The sequence below is a fragment of the Delphinus delphis genome, chromosome 20 (assembly GCF_949987515.2).
Source record: "Delphinus delphis chromosome 20, mDelDel1.2, whole genome shotgun sequence".
In the NCBI taxonomy this organism is placed as follows: domain Eukaryota; kingdom Metazoa; phylum Chordata; class Mammalia; order Artiodactyla; family Delphinidae; genus Delphinus; species Delphinus delphis.
Window position 1 is genome coordinate 8,608,231 of NC_082702.1, and position 24,181 is coordinate 8,632,411.

At 52.8% G+C, this 24,181-nt stretch overlaps 1 protein-coding gene across 1 annotated transcript in view; it reads left to right on the forward strand.

The window, feature by feature from the left end:
- The first annotated feature begins 859 nt into the window (after nt 1–859).
- Nucleotides 860–24,181, forward strand: part of SLC8A2 (solute carrier family 8 member A2) — a 29,880-nt gene continuing 6,558 nt past the window's right edge. The window contains exons 1-8 of the mRNA XM_060000374.1: nt 860–951; nt 5,283–5,976; nt 10,480–11,144; nt 16,935–17,357; nt 21,887–21,990; nt 22,139–22,156; nt 23,471–23,595; nt 23,898–23,997. Coding sequence (XP_059856357.1) covers nt 5,299–5,976; nt 10,480–11,144; nt 16,935–17,357; nt 21,887–21,990; nt 22,139–22,156; nt 23,471–23,595; nt 23,898–23,997 — 2,113 coding nt within the window. The 5' untranslated portion in view covers nt 860–951; nt 5,283–5,298. The remainder of the gene's footprint in view (nt 952–5,282; nt 5,977–10,479; nt 11,145–16,934; nt 17,358–21,886; nt 21,991–22,138; nt 22,157–23,470; nt 23,596–23,897; nt 23,998–24,181) is intronic.

Consider the following 24,181-nt stretch of genomic DNA (forward strand, 5'->3'; position numbering starts at 1 on the left):
ATTTAAGTAGTGATGTTCTGGGTCTGTGAAGTGTGTGCACGTGTGTGTGTGTTCACCATTTCAGGACTCGTGAGTTTGTGTTCCCGGCGCCTGCCCGGTCCTTCGCAGCTCGCTGCCTAACTTCTTGCCAGCCCCTCAGTCTGGGACAGTGTGTAGTGTAGCAGTTAAGGGTAGAACCTGAAGGCACACTTCACCACTCTGTGCCTCAGTTTCCCCATCTGTAAAATGGGGCTGGTAGCGTTTACCTCACAGGGTTTTTAGGAGGGTCAGTTGTGTCAACGTGTGTCAAGCACTTTTTTAAAGTGTAACAATGCCTGGCACGTAGTAAGGGCTGGAAGCCCCTTGTGAAAGGCAACTGTTGTTATTATTATTAATGGGTGCCTCTGTGGTTGTTTCTGGCTGGCTTTGTCAGCAGGCACAGCATGTGAATTTGCATCTGACTCTGGCTAAAAACATTCTTGCCCTCCCCCCAGTTCTGGGAGCCTGTGACTATTTGTAGCTGTTTTGCCTCGTTGGCCCTTGTATGGATCAGCGAGTGTGTGTGTGTGTGTGTGTGTGTGTGTGTGTGTGTGTGTGCGCGCGCGCGCGCGCGCGCTCTCCGCCACTGTCCCTTGCCTGTGGTGCTGAACCCAGAGGGTGGGTGGGAGGCTTGGGCTGCTTCGTCTCCCCCCACCCCACCCCCCGCCCCTCCTCTCTCCAGGCCCCGCCCCGGCTCCCCGCGCCGGCCTCCCCTCCTCCCTCTCTAAACGACTCCCCCTCCCCCGAATCCCTCCCCCCTCCTCCTCTCCTCTCCTCCCTCTATCCCCTCTCCCTCCCCTCCTCCCTAGCTCTCCCTCTCAGTCCCCAGCTCATCCCTCTCTCTCTCTCCCTCTCTCTCTCCCTCTGTCGGGCGGAGTCGCCCACCACTGCCAATACAGTGCTGAGGGAACCTGCTCTAGGCTGTAGCTGCAGGTAAGAGACCCCCAGTTAGGGGGGGCTTGGGGGAAGGATGGTGTTACCCCAGGTGGGTGGAGGGGGGCATTTGAGGAGCCCGGAGCCGCTTCTCGCTGAGCTCCGTTATAGGGGATGGGGGGCTGCATATCCCGGGGCGCGGGTACCAGGGCCCTAACGTGCGGTAGGGGCGCCACCAGCCGTCAACATCCTCAACCCCTCCGGCGCTTCAGGGAGCATGGCGGGCTGGGGAGGGGGTGCCTCCTGGGCACTGTGGGGGTAAGAACACCCCACCCTGTCTGGGGCAGCACCCGCACTCCCGTTCTCCGCTTCCACCTCCGCCCCCGCTTCCCGGTGTCGGTCTCGTCTTTCTGTGTCTCCACATCTCTCAGGGGTCTCTGTCCTGCGGAGTCTGGACGCCTCTCCGAGTCCCTTTCCCTGTCTCCCTCAGTCTCACTCTTGTCTGTCTCTCTCTGTGTCTGGGTCTGTTCCGGCTTTCTGTCTCTAAGTCCTTGGTTCCTCTCTGCTTTCCTCTTTCGCCATCTCTGTGTGTTTCCCTCTGTCTCTGTCTCTACTGTCTCAGCTTTCCCGTGTCTCTGTCTCTGTCCATCTCCGCGTGTATCTTCCTCAGTCTTCCCTGCTTCTCATTCCATCTCCGTCTCTAGGACCTGGTCTCTGTGTCTCTCTCTTTCCTCTCTGCTTCCTCTCCCTGGTTAACTGCCTCCTACACACCTTTGTCTCCGCCCCTGGCAAGGGGAGACCTGGGGGAAGAAGACCCGCCCCGCCCCCTGCCGCCGCCGCAGAGTGGGCTCCCCCAGGAGGCACGGAGTCCCCCAGACTCCTCTCCCTTCCTCAGCCGAGCTCCCCCCATCCTCCCGGCTGGCATCCGCCCGTCCCTCCCCTGAGGATAGAGCTCCTCTGCTCTCCCCTGCCTTATTTCTGGCATCCTGAGGCCAGTCCTTCTTGCAGTCTAACCTGTACCCTTTGTAGAGGAGACTGAACCAGTCCTGCCTGCAATCTAACCCCCCATTCCTCTGCATACTGACCGGACCAGTCCCTGCTGCAGTCTAACTTCCATACCTCTTTTGCCGCTTGTCCGTTTCTTGACTCATTCATTCTTTTGACAGTTACTGAGCACCTTTCCTGCTCCAGGCACAGCTCTAGGTACTGGGCCAGGCCAGTCCTTCCTGCAGTCTCGCCTCCATCATCTCATGGTGTGGCAGCCCCAGACCTGTCTCCCAGTCGGGCTGGAGCTCAAAAGCTTCTCCACCGCGCCTTGGGGGCTCTGAGAGGGCCCTTCTGAGTCTAGAGTTCCCAGGCCAATACAGCCTCTTCTTTTCTGTTGGGAAGGGGGCCCCAGAGAAGGCGGGAGAGATGAGAGGTGTGGGACTGAGTCTGTAGCCCACGCTGTGATGGGGTGAGGTCCCCGAGTGCCCACGTGGGATTCCAGGTGGGTTAAAACAAGCACCAGCTTAGGAGTCCCACACCTTGAGTTCCATCTCTTCTCTGCCCCTGACTTGAAGTTGCATGACTTGGCCAAGCTGTTTGCCCCTCCAGACCTCAGTTTACCCATCGGCGTACCGTAGCCTGAACACTGAGACTGTGTGTGTCTGTGTGTGATCCCCAGGCTGGGACACTGTGGGCAGGCGGGAGAGGCTGGCTTACCCCGGAGCAGTAAGCGTGCGTGTTTAGAAGGCCGTGTCCCCACCGAGAGCAGGCGGCGGGCACCCCCCGCGCCCAGGCTGAGCGCAGTCAGGAACCATCACCCCCCTTACCGATATGAGAGACTTGAAGGAGGGGGTCCCACCTGGCCTGCCAGACTGACTGCCCCACCCCGCTCAAGCGTGCAGTCCCACCCTACAGATGAGGTCTCCGAGGCCCCGAGAGGTGGGTGAGGCAGAGCCGGGGCACTCACCACTGACCCAGCTGGCCACCGGCCCACGAGGGAGGGGAGAGATGGCCCCAGGAGATGGTGCCCGCCATCTGCCCTCCAGAGTCCCACCCTGGCCTCCACCTGATGCTTTCGCCCCTGGATTCTAAACCCAGATTAGGTTTCAGGGCTGCTCATGGAGCGAGAGAGGCAGAGGCAGGAGCCTCGAGAAGAGGGAACCCAGCTGTCCCCAGTGACAGGGCTCAGACCTCATGGTGGTTCCTTTAACAGATATTTATCTAGTGCTTTCTCTCCCTGACTCCCTTCTTCCCTAAGGCCCCAGGGAGAGGAAACCAGGTTTTGCAGGAAAAGGCACTAAGCCAGGCTTGAGGACGGAGGCGGGAGGGACAGGTGGTTGGACTTGAGGGAGGACTTCCCAGGCCATGGCCCTTCCCTGAGAGAGGGAGTGAGATGCTATAGATGAATTCTTGACTCCCAGGTCGACCTGGTTTCTCCTGAAAGCTGGGGGGAGGGGAGGGAGAGAGAAGAGAGCGTGAGTCTTTGCCTTGGATCCTGGTGGGTTTGTAATTATGCCTAAGTCGTTGCTAATTAGGGGGCTGCTAATTAGATATATCATTAGGGGCCTTGCCGAGGGGGCTAATTGTGTGGTGGCCCTTTAAGAATCACCCCGCCCCCTGCCCCCCTACACACACACACACACACACACACACACACACACACACAGACACACACACTCTTCAGGGAAGTTCTGCCAACATTTTGCCTCCCTCCCCCAAAGGAACCAGCTCCCAATCTGTGAGCACATGGGTGTATGTTGGGGGCAGGCTGTGGGTTAGACCGTGAGAAGAACTTTTCAGACAGAAATGGACGTTACCGGGAGAACTGAGGCTGGTGGCCAGGAGAGGGGTCGGGGAGGGTGGAGGCCCTGAGGACCCCTGCCTTCCTCTCTCAGTTCCATTTTATAGCTACGGGGTTACCATGACAACACAAGGGTGGGGCAGGGGAGCTGGAAGTCAGGACCACTCTAGGAGAGAGAAACTGGGAGCTGCAGAATGGGTGCTGGGGGACGTTGGGCAAGTTATTTCGCCTCTCTGAGCCCTGGTCTTCTCATCTGTGAAATGGCTGGGGACTCCCCAAAGTGGGATGGTGTCATTACAGACAGAGCGGCCACGGAAGGTGACATCTGAGTGGAGAGCTGAAGGAGAAGAGGGAGCGGATATGTGGGGAACAGTGTCCCAGGAAGGGGGAACAGCAGATGCAAAGGCCCTGAAGCAAGAACTTGCCCGAGGAACAGCAAGGAGGTGGTGTAGCTGGGGCCAAGTGAAGGAGGGAGAGAGAGAGAGAGAGAGATGAGGCCAGAGAGGGAATGAGGGGGCCAGATTGTGCGAGACCTTATGAAGCGGGGAGGGGACTTTGGTGTCTGAGTGAGACCAGGGCCATGGAGGGTTCTGATCAGAGGGGAGAATGTGAACTGATTGGCATTTTTAAAGGAGACCTAGGTACAGAAATAGCCACTCGAACCCACGACCAGAGGCAGGAAGAGAAGTATTCACCCCACACCCACAGTGTGGGGTCCAAAAGCCCAACCTAGGACCTCATGTCACAGCTTCTAAGGAATCCTGCACCTGCCAGAGACCCGGGGATGCTGGAGACAGAAACCTGCCAGCATTGCGGGGAAGGATGTGAGTGAGAGACCCTCCAGCAGCCCCTCCCCAGCCCTACCTGAGACAGACAGGCAAACACCCCAGCACCTTCCACAGCCCAAATCCCAAGCAGGAGCCCTCCGACGCCAAGTTGGAAACCATAGGAATCACAAAATGAGTTGAGGGCCCCCCAGCCCCTTGCCTCTCCCACTAACTTATTCAGTCTGTGTTCTCTTGCGCCTGACTTCACTCTTCCACGGCATGTCTGTGAGATTCATCTGCATTGTTGGGTGTATCAGTTGCCTGCTCCCTTTTCAGTGCTGCATAATATTCCACCGCGTGCCTATTCCGCCGTGTACTTCTCCATGTTCTTGCTGATAGGCATCTGGGTTGTTTCAAGAGGGGGGCCATTATAAATGAAGCTGCTGTGAACATTTGTGTATGTGTCTTTTTTTTTTTTTTTTGTATGTGTCTTTGACTTGACTTATTTCTCTTGGGTACATACCTGGGAGTGGAATTGCTGAGTCCTACGATGCTTGATGTTCAGCTATAGTTTCCTGCAGTGGTTTGACTCCCATCAGCAGTGCATGATGTCTTTATCTTTCTGTGTCTTTCTCTCTTGGTCTCTGCCTGGCGCTCTCTGTGTCTCTTTGTGACCCTGTCTCTTTGAATCACTGTCTCTCTTTGGCTCCCCCAGTCTCTCTCCTCCCTCTGTTAGTCCTCAGCTTCTCCCCTATTCTCCGACCCCAATGAACCTTGACTCCTGAGCAACAGGGAGGGGTTTGCTCCCCTCACCCAGACTTCCTCCTCCCCCACAGGACCCTGACCCCTTCCATGGCTACCCTGGCCTTGGTGGGGTTTGCACTCCTCCTGGGGACTCCCCCATGCTCAGGGGCAGCCACCCCGACCCCCTCCCTGCCGCCTCCCCCAGCCAACGACAGCGATGCCAGCAGCATGGGGGGCTGCCAGGGCTCCAACCGCTGCCAGCCAGGGGTCCTGCTGCCCGTTTGGGAGCCCGATGACCCGTCGCTGGGGGACAAAGCAGCGCGGGCCGTGGTCTACTTTGTGGCCATGGTCTACATGTTCCTGGGTGTATCCATCATTGCCGACCGCTTCATGGCATCCATCGAGGTCATCACGTCCAAGGAGAAAGAGATCACTATCACTAAGTCCAACGGCGAGACCAGCGTGGGCACCGTCCGCATCTGGAATGAGACTGTGTCCAACCTCACACTCATGGCCCTGGGCTCCTCGGCCCCTGAGATCCTGCTGTCTGTTATTGAGGTCTGCGGCCACAACTTCCAGGCGGGCGAGCTGGGTCCGGGCACCATCGTGGGCAGCGCCGCCTTCAACATGTTTGTGGTCATTGCCGTGTGCATCTACGTCATCCCGGCCGGTGAGAGCCGCAAGATCAAGCACCTGAGAGTCTTCTTCGTCACCGCTTCCTGGAGTATCTTCGCCTATGTCTGGCTTTATCTCATACTTGCCGTCTTCTCCCCGGGTGTGGTCCAGGTGAGCAAGGACCCACAGACATCTCCCTGGTGCATGTATGTCAGCAAAATCCAGAGGGGTGGCTCCCCGGGCTTGGAGAGTCAATGCCTGTATTTGCAGAAATGCATGCTCACGTTTGAGAGGGCCGCCGGGTATGGTTGTACAGGTCACGCACTGCACAAAGGCATTGGGCCGGAGAGGGCAAGTTGGGACTGGAGCCCAGCGGGTGCTCCCAAGCCAGATCTGGATGGTGCTGCAGGTCCTGGAAAGGGCTCATCTGCACAGTATGGGGCGCCATTTTGCAATATGCCCATCCAGAACTCTCACAGGGGGGCCATATGTGCTAGCAGAGTCCTAGTGATCTGTGTAATGCATACGACAGTCTAGCCAGGTATTTGCCAGGTATGGTCACACATGTTTTCCTATACTCCCTGCCTTTTGCATAATTTATTTCCACTTTGGCAGTAAGACATCCCCCACCTGCATAATTCACGTTACACTTGCATAATCCAGCCTTGTGTCTTCTGACAGTGCTAACTAGGGTAACTTGGTGTAACTCGGTGCAACTTGGTGCAATTTGCATAGTTTACCCGTGGACTTCGCATAGATCCATGCCCACATCTGCGTAATCTAGCTCTGTATTTGCCAGATATGCAGTCGTGGTTTGCATAATTCATTCATTATTAATAATTGATTTCTGATGTTAGGATAATTTATGCCACTTCACTGTAATTCATACTCACATCCAATCCAACCTAGGTATAAACCCAGCCCACTGCAAAGACCACTTTGCATAATTTATTCTAATAGTGAGACAAAACGTAGACCCACAGATGCATAATTTACACCCACATTCACATAATCATTTGCCTCTCATTTACCCAGTGTCTTAACGGGCATACTGCTTAGTCTTCCTTTAAAACATCTGCCCAATTTATTTCCCACAGCCCCCATGACCACCACCTACATTTGCATAATGTATTCATGGGCCTGGCTTAATTCGCTCACGCACGTGCATAATTTATTTGAGCCTAACCAGGATTCCTTCACACATGCGTATAATATACTCATGCATATCTGTCATGTTCTGCCAGTTATAGTTTCTTTCCAGGAAGGATCTAAAGTTAGAGCTATAAAAATTCTTTGCAGATGATATCAAGGCAGATCTGAGGGATTAGAAACCACAGTGAGGAAAAGGGGAGATGGTAGCACCAGAAAACTGGGATAAGAAAGGGAGAGAGACAGTTACTGTGACTGACTCACTACTGTAACGCTGAGTTTCCTGGCTGCCATGGCAAAAATTACAGAACGACGCTTCACACGATTCTCAGGCACTATTAAAAAAGGATGCTATTCTGACTCGGGTTCTCAAAGTGATCCCTGACAAGGATTTACACGGAAACTGTGAAAGGAATTTTAGACACCATGGGTGGGAGGTGGGATAGGGATGGGATAGGGAGAGGGAGAGATTTCCCCTGAGAAGGAGCTGGCTCAGACATAGAGAAGACAGTGTAAAATGCCACAGCTCTGGGTAGAGAAGTGGCTACGGAGGATCCCTTCAGGAGTAAATGGAGACCAGACTTTTGGGATGTTTTCATGACATAATCGAAAGAACGGGCACGAGCTAAAGATGATGCCCGTCCCTCCTAGAGGCGATGACCTGGAGGAGTGAGAGATGGGTCTGGCTCTGGGTTTTCTCCAGAAATGATGTGTGACATCAGGCAAAGCCCGTACCCTCTGGACCTCCGTTTACACATCTGAACCATAGAAGGGGTTGAAGTAGACCATTGGTTCTTGACCCTTCATATCCAATCCTCCCTTTTTATAACAATTTTTTTAATATCCCCTTTATTCTGCTGGTGTGAAATTCTTAGCTAATAGGAGAGAGGTTTTCTAGCCTCGGAGTTTGGTGTCTGGACTCTTGAACCTGAGGCCTGTGTTCAAATCCCATCTCTGTTGTTTCCTAGCTGTATGACCTTGGGCGGGTTCCTTACCTGCTCTGTGCCTCAGTTTCCCCACCTGTAATCAGGGGGTCATCCTAGTACCAGCTTCAGAGGACTGCATGAGGATCAGTTGAATTGCTACATGTGGAAGGGCTTAGAACAGCGAGCCTGGGACAGGGTAAATGTGAGCTCGTCTTCCCGTTAACAAACTTCCCTACAGGGGTTGGCTTCCCAGAAGTCAGTATATTGCCCAGACCCTGATATAAAGGAAAGTAATATCTAATAGAACCATCTGCATTTCTACATGTAAACGCTTGGGCATGACCACCTTCAAAGGCATGACGAAGAGCCAGATGGTGGCATCTACTTACATATAATGAACAAGTTGGGGTTTAAGAGAAAAAAAAAATCAGAAACCATTCCCATGCACGGAGACCAGCAGAGGAGCGGGTAGCCATGAGATAGAAATCAGGCATATTCAGCGTACATTAAACCGTACAGGAAAATACTTCATACAGACATAAAACAGAATGGAGTGTAGACTCCAATTATCATAAGCAGGGTTTTCGCTGACGTGAACGTCCAGTGGGAGGTTCTGAAGTCAGGCAGGACGTGGGACAATTCTGCATTGTGTGGGACTGTCCCATGGGTCGCTGGATGTCACCAGGCTGGGACCATATCCCCCTCCCCAATTATGGTGGCAACCCATAAATATCCCTAGATCTGTGACAACCCCTCTTGGGGGCGTTCTATCCACTGAGACCTGAAGGGGTGTCTCGCTCCCCTCCCAGGGTGGGCAAGCCCGTGAGCCCCTTTGCAGGGGACGCCCTAGAAAGCAGATGTGAGTCTATCAGAATCACCTTTTGTTTACCTGCAGGGAAGAAAGCTGATCTCAGGTATTTGAGATCTCTCTTCTGATTAAGAGAGAATCGCCCACAGCATATACAGTGGCCAGTTCAATGAGCACAAGGCAAGAGTTCATTTTACGGCTTGCGTGGAAAATTCAGTTTCTTTTCACAAACCTGCTTGGTGGCTTTGTGTGGTACCATTTCCAAGTCCTGCCTTTCCCCTGAACCATCAGTAAACACAGCGACAAGGGCCTGTGGCAGTCGGAGCTTAAAGATCGTTCCTTCCCCTACCGGGCTCATTTTAAATATAACTCTGGGGCCATCTGATTTGTAAATACTCTTTAATCTTTTCTTCCTTATCTTTAATGAGAAAGGTAACATAGGAGTCTTTACATGAATATTTCAAGGCGAACTGTCAGGTGTTTCCTGTACGTGCCTGGACCTGTGCCAGACCACAGGCAGACTGAGTCCCAGACCTCAATGAGCCCAAGATAATAGCGCTAGTAATAATAATAATGGTAATGGTCATTTCATGTTTTGTGTATTCTCCATGTGTCAATAACCAACAAAGCTAAGTGCTAGGGGTACATAAGCTCATTCAATCTTGGGGATGTCCCCATTTTACAGACAAGAGGCTGGGCCAGGCATTCCTCTTCTAGAACCAGGATCTAAACTCAGCATTGCCTTGTCCCTCTGGGGCGGTAGCATGTAAATATGGGAACTCGCTTTATGAGGCTGTCAGACAACGAGCCTAACTTGGGCTTCTTTTAGAGTCAGAGTCCTGTCCCTAAGGGCCAAACAAAACCTAAGGAAGGAGAATCTGGCAAGGGCTGTACTCACTGGTGGGGGGCGTGGGGGGGAGGGAATACGACAGTTTGGGGAGGTGACCAGAGGGCAGACCCTGGGTGATGGGTAGGCTTTGGAGAAGTGAAGGCATCCCGGGTGAGGAGGGGCAGAGGGGAAATGGAGCAGGGAGAGAAAAGATAGAGGGAGAGAGAGGCAAGAAGAGACACCAGCTCTGCCCCTGGACAGGGGCTGGGACCACACGGTGGGGACGTGTCTCTGGCTTGGTGGTGGCTTAGGATGTCTGGGTTCCCGGCACTGGGGCAGCTAAGTGTGGTTCTCAGTGTGACAAAAGGTGGATGGATGGATGGATGGATGGATGAGACCAGGAGAGAGACAGGAAGGGCGGGGAAAGGGGGGGGAACATAAAGAGGGAAGAAGGGTGGGGTGGGAAACTGTGAAGAATTTCATGAGGGAGAGAGGTAGGTATCTACAAAAGATATGAAAGAGAGACAAGGAGACAGCGGCAACAAGAAAGGAAGACACAGAGGGAGAAAGATAAAAAACCAACTGACATAGAGGATGAGACAGAGGCAGAAAGAGAAAGAGACAACGACCTAGAGAAACAGAGAGAGCGAGATATGGGGAGAGGCAGGCAGGAGCAGAGACAAGAGCCAGAGAGAGAGAGAGAGAGACAGAGATGGAGGGAGATAAGGGAAAAGGGGTGAGACAGAGACACGAAGAGAAAGGCGGAGAGGCAGAGATGAAGAGAGACAGGAGAGAGGCAGAGACAGAAGGCCAGATGCGGACAGATGCAGGAGAGAGACGCGGGGAGCGCCGGGTGGTGGCCGGGACGGGGCTCTGGGAAGAGAGGCGCCGGGAGGCGGCGGGCCGGCTGCGAACGCGCCCCCTCCCGGCGCGGCGGTCCTGACCCGCGGCGCCGCCCGCAGGTGTGGGAGGCGCTGCTGACCCTCGTCTTCTTCCCGGTGTGCGTGGTGTTCGCCTGGATGGCTGACAAGCGGCTGCTCTTCTACAAGTACGTGTACAAGCGCTACCGCACCGACCCGCGCAGCGGCATCATCATCGGCGCCGAGGGCGACCCCCCCAAGAGCATCGAGCTGGACGGCACGTTCTTGGGCGCCGAGGCGCCGGGCGAGGTGGGCGGCCTGGGCCCGGGGCCCGCCGAGGCCCGCGAGCTGGACGCCAGCCGCCGCGAGGTCATCCAGATCCTCAAGGACCTCAAGCAGAAGCACCCGGACAAGGACCTGGAGCAGCTGGTGGGCATTGCCAACTACTACGCGCTGCTGCACCAGCAGAAGAGCCGCGCCTTCTACCGCATCCAGGCCACGCGGCTTATGACGGGCGCGGGCAACGTGCTGCGGCGACACGCGGTGGACGCTTCGCGCAGGGCCACCTCGGCCGAGGGCCCCGGCGAGGACGAGGACGACGGCGCCAGCCGCATCTTCTTTGAGCCCAGCCTCTACCACTGCCTGGAGAACTGTGGCTCCGTGCTGCTGTCCGTCACCTGCCAAGGCGGCGAGGGCAACAGCACCTTCTACGTGGACTACCGCACGGAGGACGGCTCCGCCAAGGCCGGCTCCGACTATGAGTACAGGTGGGTCCCGGGCAGTGCTCCCCGGCCCGCCTGGAGTGGGTGGGCAGGGAGGGCTGGCTGTTGGAAGGTCATAGGTTCCGCCATCCAGCGGCCTCCAGGCTCCCCAGTCTCCTGGCTACCTCTGGCGTCCATCCTTACTTTGCTATGGGCAGACCTGCAGTATTCATGCATTCATTCACTCTTGAGAGTTTACTTTGTACCAGGCACTGTTCTAGGCATTTGGCAAACGCTGCTGGACAAGGCAGACAGCGGTGGCTGTCCATCTACCACAGGCTGCTCCTCCCATGTCCATGCTCTACCCGTGCATTCTTGTGCCTGACACTCCACTGTGTTCATTATTATAACTCCATTATATGTATCATACCTGGTAAAACAAGTACCCTCCCACACACCATTATTAAAGTAAAAACGTTTATTGAGCACCTACTATATGCCAGGTGTATACCCCGGTGAACAAGAGAGCTAAGGTCCCTACCCTCAAGTTGCAATAAGGTTATAAACTATGAAACACATAAAAACATCAGGTGATGGGGGAAAATGAAGTGGGATAAGAAGACAGACAGTGTCCAAATTGTCTTTGGGTCTTTGGTTCCACCATAAAGCTACCCACTCTTTGCACCCTCCTGTGTCTCACTGCCCCAGTCCCTCTCCTCACCCCTCTTTGAGCAGAACTGTGATCTTGTTCACAACTCCTACTGCACGCCTACTAGGTGCCAGATGCTTTTTTAAAAAAAATTATTGAAATATAGTTGATTTGCAATGTTGTGTTAACTTCTGCTGTACAGCAAAGTGACTCAGTTATATATACGTATACATTGTTTTTCATATTCTTTTCCATTATGGCTTATCACAGGATATTGAATATAGTTCCCTGTGCTATACAGTAAGACCTTGTTGTTTATCCATCTGACAGATGCTTTTTTAAGAGGCTCGACAGAGAACAGTAAAGAAGATAGATAACTGCTGTGTTCTCATGGGACCACAAAATTCTTTATGTATTTGTAGTTCTGTCCATACCACACTCTTTCAGGAATTATAGGTTTACAGTATGTTTTGTTATGTTAACTGATGTGCAAGTCTCCCATGATTTCCTATAATAATAGCATTTATTGTGTGTCTTCTATGTGCCAGAAATGAATCTGGGCAATGGAGACCAGCAGTAAATGAAAGACATAAAAGTCCCTGCCCCGATGCAGCTGACATTCTCATGGGAAAGACAGGCCATTAGAAAGTATAATTCAATACATTAAAATATCAGGGAGTGGTAAGAACAGTGAAGAAAAATAAAGCAGAATACGGGAGAGAGTGTTGATGGCCGAGCTTTTCATGGGTTCCACCTGCTAAGTTGAAGCTGAACCGTTCACAGATCTTTGGTTCTGCCATCATGCAGCAGCCAGCCCCTCATCCGCGAACTCTTCTCTTTCTGGGATTGAGGTCCCTGTTTCACAGATCTTTAGTTCCACCACTGTGCCTCAGCAAAGACCTTTGGTAGCCCAGGCTCCCCTCTGCCCCATCATATCTACATATCTTTCCACTGCTTTGGACATTTGTAGGTCATTCCCTCCACCTCAGTCAGTCCAGGATCCTTTAGCCTGCCCATCCTCATCCACCTCTCCTACCCTGCCCCTCCGCAGCCTTCCCTGAGTGGAGCACAACTGTTCACGGATCTTTGTTCCATCATCCTGTAGCATGGGATCCCTTTGGTCACCCATGACCTCCTGCCTCCATCCTCTCTGCCCATCCTACATCTCCAGCCTCCTTCGACTGAAGAAAAGGTATCCACTACTTGGGGGCTTGCTGTGACTCAGTCTATCCACCATTCCCCTCCTACCCACACCTCTGGGTCTGCATTGCCCCCATCAAAGCCCCAAGCCTTTGCAGAAGGAAGTGAGTACACGTGTCACCTGCTGGGATCAGAGGCTGCCTTCTCACCTGCCAATGACGTCATGAAGATGTTTGAAGTGAAGGAGTAAATGCTGTTCAGTGGTGGAACCAAAGAGCCAGGAAGAGTTGACACCTTCCTACCCATCCCTGTTCTCCCAACGCAGTTGATATTCACAGGTCTGGCATCGTTTATCAAGGCAGCTTAGGTCCAGGACTGGGAGGGAGGACACCTGGGCTCCAGTACAAGCTTAGCCCTGCCCCCTGTTCCTTGTGTAAGTTCCTGCCTCAGTCTGAGCAGACAGGGCTGTCACGTACAGTTGTTGAGGTTGTGCACTGCACAAGAGCAGCACATCTAAGAAAGCGCTATTTGTATAGTGGACATTGTAGATTTCTATGTCTATTATGACAATTTCCAGATTCATGGAAATAGTGTCTTGAAGAAGGGGAGCCGTTTTCTAATTTGCCCACAGGTATCACTAGGCTATGGTGGTCCTGTGGGGTCTTAGTTTCTCCAAATTAATAATGATCTCTGAGGCCCCCAAACCGCACAGCTCTTCCAAGACTCTGAGATTTAAGCCCCTATAATCCTAACATGCTAAGGGTCTAAAATTCTAAGATTCCAGGTTTCCCACATTTTGATATTCTAATCTGTACCCCAACCAGTCTCTGATCTGATGGTTCTAAGATTTTCATTTTCTCAGATTTTGTGCACCCAGTATTGGAATATGAGTCCTGTGAACCTAGCCTTCTATGATTCAGATATCTGGTTTCTAAAATCCACATGTTCTTTTTCTCCCCAACTTTCTTTTTTCTTCATTTACTTATTTATTTATTGGCTGCATTGGGTCTTCGTTGCCGTGCGCGGGCTTTCTCTAGTTGCGGCAAGCGGGGCTACTCTTCGTTGCAGCGCGCGGGCTTCTCGTTGCGGTGGCTTCTCTTGTTGTGGAGCACGGGCTTAGTTGCTTCGCGGCATGTGGGATCTTCCCGGACCGGGGCTCGAATCCGTGTCCCCTGCATTGGCAGGCGGATTCTCCCCAACTTTTTATTTTGAAAAATTTCACACCTACAGAAGGGCTGCAAATATAGTCTGGCGAGCCCTCATGTAACCTCCACCCAGATTCACCAATTGTTCCTATTTTGTCCTGTGTGCGTTCACTCTCTCTAATATATAATAATATGTTTATTGAGATGCTACTCTATTTTTTAATTTTTATTTTATATTGGAGTATAGTTGATTTACAATGTTGTGTTAGTTTTGGGTGTACAGCAAAGTGATTCAGTTATACATATACATATATCCATTCTTTTTCAGATTCTTTTCCTATATAGGTGATGACAGAATATTGAGTTTCCTGTGCTATACAGTAGGTCCTTGTTGATTATCTGTTTTATATATAGTAGTGTATATTAATCCCAAACTCCTAATTTGTCCTTCCCCCCCACCCTTCCCCTTTGGTAACCATAAGTTTGTTTTAGAAAAATATATAATAATATTAATAACTGTGGCATCTTATTAGAGTTGCAGGCAGCATGGCCATTAACCCATAAACATAAGTGTGCATCTGCTAAGAATAATGATATTCTCCTCCATCATCACAGTACGATGATCACACTTAGGACATTTGATACTGAATCAATATTATGATCCCATCTACAGTCTATGTTTGCATTTCCCCGGTTGCCCCTATCTCACCCTTCATGGCTGTGTCTTCACTCCCTCTCTTCCCATCCAATCTGGAACCACAAGGTGCATTTGGTCGTCATGTCTCTTTCACCTTCTTCAGTCTGGATCGATCCCTCAGCCTTTGCATGACTTTCATGACCCTCACACTTTTGAAGACGTTAGACCGCTTACTAGAACAAGCCTCAATTTGGGTTCACCTAATTATTTTCTCATGGTTAGATTCAGGTGATGCACTTTGGCAGGACTCCGTGGAGGTGATGCTGTGCCCTCCTCGGTGCATGGTGCCGGGAGGCACATGACGCCCACGTGTCCCATTACTGGTGATGTCCAGGTTAACCGTTTCGTAAAGATGGTGGTAAAAGCCCAACATTCTACTATCCCTTAAGTGTCCACTTCTAACATGCCATTACTTTAGGATTCACTAGTTTGCTAGTGCAAATATCACTAGCTAACTTTTGTTGAGTGTTTCCCCTGTATTAACTCAATCCTTGTAACACTACCATGAGGTAGACAGGGTTATTACCTCCATTTTACAGATGAGGAAACCGAGGCTTAGAGGGTTGCAGAATCCTAACTGCCTGGAGATCCCACAGCTGGCACAGGTCAGCCCACCCAGCCGGGTGCCTTAGCCACCATGGATAGCGCCCCTAGGCTGACGGCTGCCCCAACAGGGAGGCCTTGTTCCCTCCATCCAGATCTTGTCATCCAGTTCTACCTCTGCCAGAATCTTGGGGTCCCTCTTCCCCTCCCACAGAGGGATGTGGGGGGATATTATAGACTTTTGACATCTGTTAACATCCCAGAGTCATTTTGATGTCTGCAGCCCTGCCAGGAGGAGCCCACTCATTCCCTGTTCCCTCAAAGTTTCACCCTGTCTCAGGCCCTGCCTCGTTCCCTCCCCCACCCCATAATAGAACATCTTGCATGTGCTTTAGAGAGTCACACAACTGACGCTCTTTTAAACCTAAGCCAGTTCACGTCCCTCCTCTGCTCGGAGGCCTCCCATGGTTCCCATCTCACTTGGAGTAAAGGCCAAAGTCCTCACCATGGCCCACCAAGGCCCCATGACATCTGCCCCTGTTCCCCCTGCTCCCTCAGCTGCAGCCACACTGGCCTCCCTGGTGTTCCTCAAACACTCCAGGCTCACTCCTGCCTCAGGACATTTGCACTGGCTGTTCCCTTTACAGGAATACTCTTCCCCAGATATCCTCCACGTGGCTCCCTCCCTCAGGCCTCTGCTCAGATGTCACCTCCTCAGAAAAGCTTTCCCTGACCACGCTAACACAGCCCCTTCTCCTCACTCTCTACCCTCCTTCCTCTATTTTCTCCAGAGCATCATCACCACCTGACATTATATGTTTTATTATTCATCTCCTGCACTGGAACAGAAGCTCCACCAGGGCAAGGATTTTTCTCTGATCTGGTTTGCTGCTGTTTCCCCAACACTAAGAACAGTGCCTGGTGTTTGTTGGATGAATGAACTGTAATTAAGTCCCTAGATGTGTAATTGTCGCTGTGATATGGCTCTGCCGTGGGGCTGTTCCCATGTTCCCAGCATTGCCCAGCAGTTACTCTGGGAGTGTATGTTGAATGACTGAATGATGCCAAGTTAAGGAGTGTGGACTTTATCTTGGGGATACCTGGGAGCACAGAATGTTTTTTATGAGAAGCATGGCAAGGTCAATTCTGGGCCTTATGTCCCTGCTACTGAAAGCGTGGTCCATGTACCAGAACCATTCACATCCCTTGGGCGCTAAGTAAAACTGCAGAGTCTTGAAACCCTGGTGCTACTGAACCAGAATCTGCATTTTAACAAGATGCCCCAGGGAATTCGTGTGCATCTGGAGGTTGGAGAAGCATGGCTGTGGACCACTCAGGCTCCCTCTCCACCCTGGGACTTTGCATGTGCTGTTCCCTCTGCCTGGAGCTCTCCTGCCCACTAAATCTTCTCCCATGAAGCCTGCCCTGATCTAACCTTCATCATTAGATGATGATGTTGGGAGGGACCAACTCTGTCTTGTTCTCCCTCTGCATCTCCTGCCCCGGAGAAGCCCACCCTCATTCCCCCTCAGTATTACTTGTTTAATGCCTGTCCACCATTATATTTGTAAGTTCTTCCGTGGTGCGGCCCCCTCCTCTAGGAGGCCCCCCTGACTCCTCCCACCTCCCCCACAGCCTTTGAGCGACCTTCACCCCTTTCTTTCCCCTCTCCTCCACCGCAGCGAGGGCACGCTGGTGTTCAAGCCGGGCGAGACACTGAAGGAGCTGCGTATCGGCATCATCGACGACGACATCTTCGAGGAGGACGAGCACTTCTTCGTGCGGCTGCTGAACCTGCGCGTGGGCGACGCGCAGGGCATGTTCGAGCCCGACGGCGGCGGGCGGCCCAAGGGGCGGCTGGTGGCGCCTCTGCTGGCCACCGTCACCATCCTGGACGACGACCACGCGGGCATCTTCTCCTTCCAGGACCGCCTGCTGCACGTGAGCGAGTGCATGGGCACCGTGGACGTGCGCGTCGTGCGCAGCTCGGGCGCGCGCGGCACCGTGCGCCTCCCCTACCGCACAGTGGACGGGACGGCGCGCGGCGGCGGCGTGCACTACGAGGACGCGTGCGGCGAGCTCGAGTTCGGCGACGACGAGACCATGTGAGCGCGCCGGTCCGGCAGTCAGCCGGCCAGGGCAGACCGAGCGCGGCCCGCGAGAGGGGCGGGACCAGGATGGGACTGTGCCCGGGCGGGGCGGGGCCTGGATGGGCGAGGTCGAGAAGTGGGTGGACCTAGGAGAGGCGTGGTCTTGGAAAGGGGTGGGGCCTTGATGGAGCCTTGCTCTTGAAACGGAGAGGTCAGGGCAAGTGGGGCAGGGCCCAGGGAAGAGGTGAGACAGGGGAGAGGAGGGAGGAGACTGGAGTGACGGGGCGTGGCCAAGGTGTTGGGACTGGATGTGGGCGGGGCTTGGGAGAACTGGGCAGGTTTGGGGAGAGGAGAGTGGGACACCAGGAAGAAAGGCCAAGTGAGGAGAGAGGAGAGGAAATAGGATGGGGCCTGGGGAGAGGAATGTGGAAGGCTTAATTTGTAGAATGGAGGAGTGTGGCCTGAGGTTCCTTTCGAGGTGGGAAGGTGTCTGTGGAAATGGAGGGCGAGTGGGGTCTGGGTAGGGACTCAGGGAAAAGGACAAGGACGTTAGGGGGGGGGGGTCTAAGGAGATGGGGCAGAGACTGAGGAGGTGGATGGGGGAAGGGGTGAAGCTATTGGGTAGGCGGAAGAACCTGGGGAAATAGCAGGAGACCTAAGAGGAATGTGGGAGAGGCTTTGGGAAGAGGCCGAGTAGGAATTTGGGGGCCTAGGAAGACACACGGGAAACTGGAGGGCTGGGATTTGGGAGGGTGGGGTGGAATCTTGGGAGGTGAGCTGGATACACAGGAATAAGTATGTAGACACACAGACACAACCAACACGCACACCGGCACATACGGACACACAAAGTCAAAGACACAGAGTCAGGGCTGTTCTCACGCCCAGACACCCGGCCACCCCTTACACAGATGCCCGAGTTCTCCCTATGTGTGCCTGCAGCCTCACATCCCCTCCCCCTCCTCCTCCCCCCCGCCCCCCACCCCCCGCCTGCCTGGGATGCAGAAGGTGTCTCCCTTCCTTTGCCCGCTCCCTTCCGCCCCCGCACGCCAGTCTGTCTCTCTCCTCCTGCCGCCCACGCTCCTCCCACCTAGCAGAGCCCCCACCGCGCTCCCCTTCCCTCTCCCTCCCCACTTCTGTGGCTAGGCCTCCCGCTCAGCTTCTCACTGCTCTATCTCTCCATCTCTCCGTTTGCGTCCCTGCGTCTCTCGCTCCTGGCACCTCCCCTCTGGGTTTCTGTTAGTCTCTAGATCTCTGTCCCCAGTATCTAGCTAGCTCTCTGACTCGGGTTGTATTTCAGTCACGAACTCTCCATACCTTTCCATCTCTCTCTCTGTCTGACTTGGGTTGAGAACTTAGCTTGGGGGCTGAGGGCACCATTCCAGGCCCCATGTCTCACACCCAAGAGGCCGAGGGGATGGAGGGCGTTATCTTTCTACTTGTTCCAGTCCTTCTTGTAGTCTATCGCTTCCAACCAACTTCCCGCCTGCCACCACAAACCCACAAGCCCTCTCCTCCCCCGCATGGCTTCCCCAGGCTGGGACACCCTCTGTCCCCCACCCCCGCCCAAGCTTCCAGCTGTGGCTTCAGGAGAGGGAGAACAGGAAATTAGCGTTTAGGGAAACACATCCTTCCTCTGACGGGCAGGCGCTAATTAGAGATGCTTCCAAGAAGCTGGGCTGGAGGGCTGGCCCCAGGCAGGATCAACACAGAGGTGGAAGAGAGACACCCAGAGATGGGGTGTCGGGGAGATATGCAAGAGAGAGAGACAGACAGAGAGGCACCCAGAGACAGAAGAGACCTAGCGAAAGAGAGACAGAGCCAGAGTAAGGGAGTGTCAGAGAGAGAAACAGAGAAGAGAGAGAGAGCACGAGAGAGACAGAAAGACACAAACTTAGAGATGGATACCAAGGAAGCCAGAAACTGAGTGACAGAGACCCATCAAGAGAGGGAACACGGGATTGGGAGACTGGGATGGAGGAAGAGTAAAAGGAAGAGAGACGCAGGGGAGATAAAGAGAGACGTTCTTCTCACTGAGAGGAACTCAGTGGGACTCAGGGAAGGAAAGGTCCTTCTGATGCTACAGAGGGAAAAGAGTTTGGGTCAGCAAGAGAGGATGGGAGACGGGATAAGAAAGAGACTGGGTCTGAAATTAGAGTGGAGTGCCCAGGAAACGAGGAGGGCAGGCGTGAGGACGACAAAATGTCAGGCTGGGGAGGAAGGCTGTTTCCTTTTTAAAAAATAATTAATTTGTTTTTATTTGAACTATAGTCGTTAGTTTCAGATGTACAGCTAAGTGATTCAGGTCCATGTATATGTATATATATGTATTCTTTCTCAGATTCTTTTCCATTATAGATTATTACAGGATATTGAATATAGTTCCTTGTGCTCTACAGTAAATCCTTGTTGTTTATCTATGTTATATATTAATGGTGTGTATCCGTTAATCCCATACTCCTAAGGCTGCTTCCTTTGATCTCAGGAGGTCCTGCCCTTGTGTAGCTCGAGTCCCTCTTGCTGTTCGTTGCTAGTTGGGTTTCTCCTCCTTTTGGGCCCCATGAGGGCACACTTGTCTGGGCGCCAGTTGGCGCGTGTGTCACTGCGTGTCAGAGGATCACGGCGTGTCTGCGAGAGAGTGAGCGTCGGAGGCGTGTGTGTATCACCCTGTCAGTGTGTCAACGTGTCAATAGCTGTCTGTGTGTCAGGAGACCCCCTCCTTGCTCTGGTGTTTCAGCACCGCGGACAGCTCCCAGCCCACTCCTGAGGTGGGGGGCACCCATGTTTTCCACCCACAGAAAATTTTAAATATCTTGAGACTGGGAGTGGGTGAAGGTGGAAGTAGGCGTATGTCTCCACGTGACCGTCTTGTGTGCGTCTGTCTTTGCATGGGTGTCACTGTGTCCTGTGCGTGCGTGTGTTGAGATAGGTCTGTTGATTGAGTCCCCTTTGCTTAGATGGTGTTGACTTTGGCTATCCCATTGTGTTCCATTCAGTCTCTCTGACACTGACAGACGGAGATGGGAAGAGGAGGACAGAGAAAGAAAGGCAGAGAGCTGGGGAGAGACTGAGACAGAGAAGATCAGAGAGATGGAGAGAGAGACACAGAGAGGCTGACAGATGGGCAGAGAGACAAAGGAAGATTGAGAGACTGTGATGCAGAGAGAGAAGTTGAAGGGAATAAACAGACACCAAGAGGCATAAAGAGTGAGATGTAAGGAAGGAGAATCTACATGGAACCACAGCAGGGGTCTCACACGTTGGTGATGTCACCCAGGCTGCGGAGGGGGTGTCGTGCTAGTTGGCATCTGGTCCATGTGATTTTGCCACTGCATAGGGAATGGCTGCGGGGTATGATGGTGCGTGGGTGTGGGCGGTGTGACCGGCTGTGCTTCCTCTGCTGGGTGACTGCGTGGGCTGGGTGTTTGTGTTTCTGGGTTCTGGGGCCAGGCCTTGTGGTTCCTACAGCTGAAAGAGCTGCTAGTGGCAGAGCTGTGGGCTTTGGGGGGTTGTGGGTCTTCGTAATCGAGGCGGGGTCGGTTGTGTGCCTGAAAGGGATGGATAACTTTTGGCTGTTTCTCCCCCGCCCACCATCCTGGTTACCATGGCAGCAGGGATGCAGAGAAAAGCAATTAGCCCTCTGTTGCACCTCCGAATGTGGTCAGGACAGGGAACAGGAAGCCAAGGGTCTCCCGGACTGAAAATTTTGAGCGAACAACTGTTTAGGGAGGGCACACTATATGCCAGGCCCTGTTCTAGGTGTTGGGGATACAGCAAAGAACATAAATGAACAAAAATCACTGCCCTGGTGGAACTTACATTTTAATGTGAAGAGGCAAATGGCAAACAATAAACAAAATAAACACATTAGACGGTGTGTTAGAAGATAATCTGGAACAAGGAAGACATAGAGCAGGGGAAGGGGGCCAAGCGTGCTGGTGTAGGGGTAGGGATGGATTTCAATATTAAAGAATGCGGTGGGAGTGGGTCTCATTGAGAAAGAAGGTAAAGTTTGAACAGAGAGCTGGAGGAGCTGAGGGAGTGAGCATGGGGAAACCGAGTGAACAGCCGGTGCAAAGGCCCTGAGGCACAAGCAGGCCTGGTAGGTTCAAGGAACGGCGAGGAGGCCAGCGTTGCTGGAGGGAGTGAGCGAGGGCGAGAGGGCTGGGAGGCCAGAAAGGGCACAAGGGCCGGATGGCAGGGGTTCTTGGGGGCCATTCTTGGGTCTTTGGCTCTTATCCTGGGTGAAATGAGAGCCAGGTGAACGTTCCGAGCAGAGGAAGCACCCAATCTAACCTAGGTTTTATCGGGATCCCTCAGCTTGATACTGAATACAAACGCAGCTTCGTCAGATGCTTCTGAGCTCGTTTCTGTAAAATGGGGATAATAAGAGAGCCTTCCCCCCAAGGGTTGTTGTGAACATTGAATGAGATTCCAGAGCCTGAGATGGAGCGAGTGCTCAAGAAACCGGGTGGCTAACGTGCGAGTTATTGGTGATTCAGGGGGAGGGAGTCTTACGCTGCGTGCTCTCCCTCTCTGCTCAGGAAAACTCTTCAGGTGAAGATAGTTGATGATGAGGAATATGAGAAGAAGGATAATTTCTTCATCGAGCTGGGCCAGCCGCAGTGGCTTAAGCGAGGGATTTCAGGTAAGGGGCGACGGGTGGGCTGTGGGAGAGGTAAGGGCTCCAGGGCGGGGGGACCCCTGGAGGCTCAGTTGTGGGCAATCCTTCAAGCTCGTGGACCTGAGCTTCCCAGGGAAGATCTCACCCTCTCCCTGTCTCTGTCTCTCCCCAGCTCTGCTACTCAGTCAAGGTGAGTGGAGTTACTTCCAGACTTTGGCGGGGGGGGGGGGGGGCACTGGAGGGAGGGTCTTGGGGGTGGGTCAGTGCCTTAAGTTCCCCTCAAGGTCAGGTTTGAGGCAGGTTGCAGGTGCGATAAATTTGGTGGAACATGTGTGAATGGGGGGTGACAGAAGTTTAAAGGCCCAGATCATGTTTTGGTTGTAGTTAAGATGGTGGGGGGCAGCAAGTCCCCAGCTTGGGTTTCTGGTAGGGTCTGAGGGAATCAGGTTTGAGGTTGGTTAGGACTGGGTTGAGGTTGGGATTTGGGGTCAGTATTAGGAACTGGGTCAAAGCTAGCATTAAGACGGAGATTGGCTTCTGGGTTTGTGGTGGGATCTGATTAGAACTGGGGTCAGATTTAGGTCAAAGCTAAGGTTGGAATTTGAGGTGAGTTTGAGGAATTTGAGGGTAGAGTTGGGGCCAAGGTCAGAGATTGGGGTGAGAGTTGGGACTAGGGTCAGGGGCTTGGAGATAGTGACAGAGTGGTTTTGGAGCTGAGATCAGAATTGGGGTTTGGGGTTAAGATTAAGGATAGACTGAAGATTATATTAGTCAAGGTAAGTGATACAAGCTACTATAACAAATAGGTCCCTAAATCTCAGTAGCTTAACACAATAAAAGTCATTTCTCACTCAGGCGTAGTTTTCTGAGACTGTTCCTGGTTGGCGGGTGGCTTTCTTATGAGAGTTAGGATTGGGTTGTTGCCGGGCTTGGAGCAAAGGATCAACATACTTTGGGGAGGTCAATGAGCCCAGAGCCAACTGTAGATGGTTCTGGGTCCAAGATTTGTACCAAAATCGGGAATCCCCCTCTCTCCTCACCACCTCAGACACACTCTAGGATGTTTTCAGAGCTTGGATATAAAGACCAGGCCTCTTCCACAGGGTGGCGATAGTAATGATAATAATATGATAATGATAATAATAAAGTAACACTTTTGGTTATTGTGAGCCAGGCCCTCTTCTAAGCACTTCACATGAATTAACTCCTTTAACTAGGAGTTAATAGGAAACCACCCTATGACGTAGGTACTGTTATTGTGCCCATTTTACAGATATGAACTCGGAGGCACAGAGAGACTAAGGTATTGTCTTAGGTCACACAGCCCCCACCACATGAACCTCAGAGCCCACCAACTGAACTTCGTGGACCAGCCCATGGGAGCTGGCTCTCAAGTTGGGGAAAGACAGGGTTTTCTTTAATCAGTGGGAACAGGCAGTAAAGGCATCGCAGGCCCAGGTAGGTAGGTCTCCTTGGAGTCTAACTCCCATCTCTCATGCTGCAGGGGATGGGGACAGGAAACTGACGGCTGAGGAGGAAGAGGCTCGGAGGATAGCAGAAATGGGCAAGCCGGTTCTTGGGGAAAACTGTCGACTGGAGGTCATCATTGAGGAGTCGTATGATTTTAAGGTGATTTTCTGGGACCTCACCTTCCTGGAGTCTTGCCTGGGTCATTTCCTTGGGGAGAGTCCAGGAGGGGATCGACCATGAGGGTCACAAGGGAAGGGCAAGCAAGGTCCGAGGCCACGTCTGTGTCCCTCCGTTAGCACCATGGACAGCACACGCTTCCCTTGTCCCTTCTTGCTAGAACTGGGATATGGAAGGTTGAGGACCCCTGAGCATGGGGTGTGAGCCCGCATCCCCAGTACCCCTCATGGAGCTGCCCTGGGGTGATCATGGGCCATGGTCTCTCCCCACCCTCTCATCCCCAGAACACAGTGGATAAACTCATCAAGAAAACGAACTTGGCTTTGGTGATTGGGACCCATTCGTGGAGAGAGCAGTTTTTAGAGGCAATTACGGTGAGCGCAGGTAAGTGGGAAGGGAGGAGAGAGGAAGAAAGAAGAGAGGGATGGAGAGACAAAGAGACAGAGGAAGAGAACTGAAAGGGAGAGGGAAAGAGTGACGTGGAGAAAAGGACAGAGAGCAATAGAGAAGAGAAAGAAGACAGGAAAGGCACAGAGATACTCAAAGAAAAAGACTAAGAAACAGATAC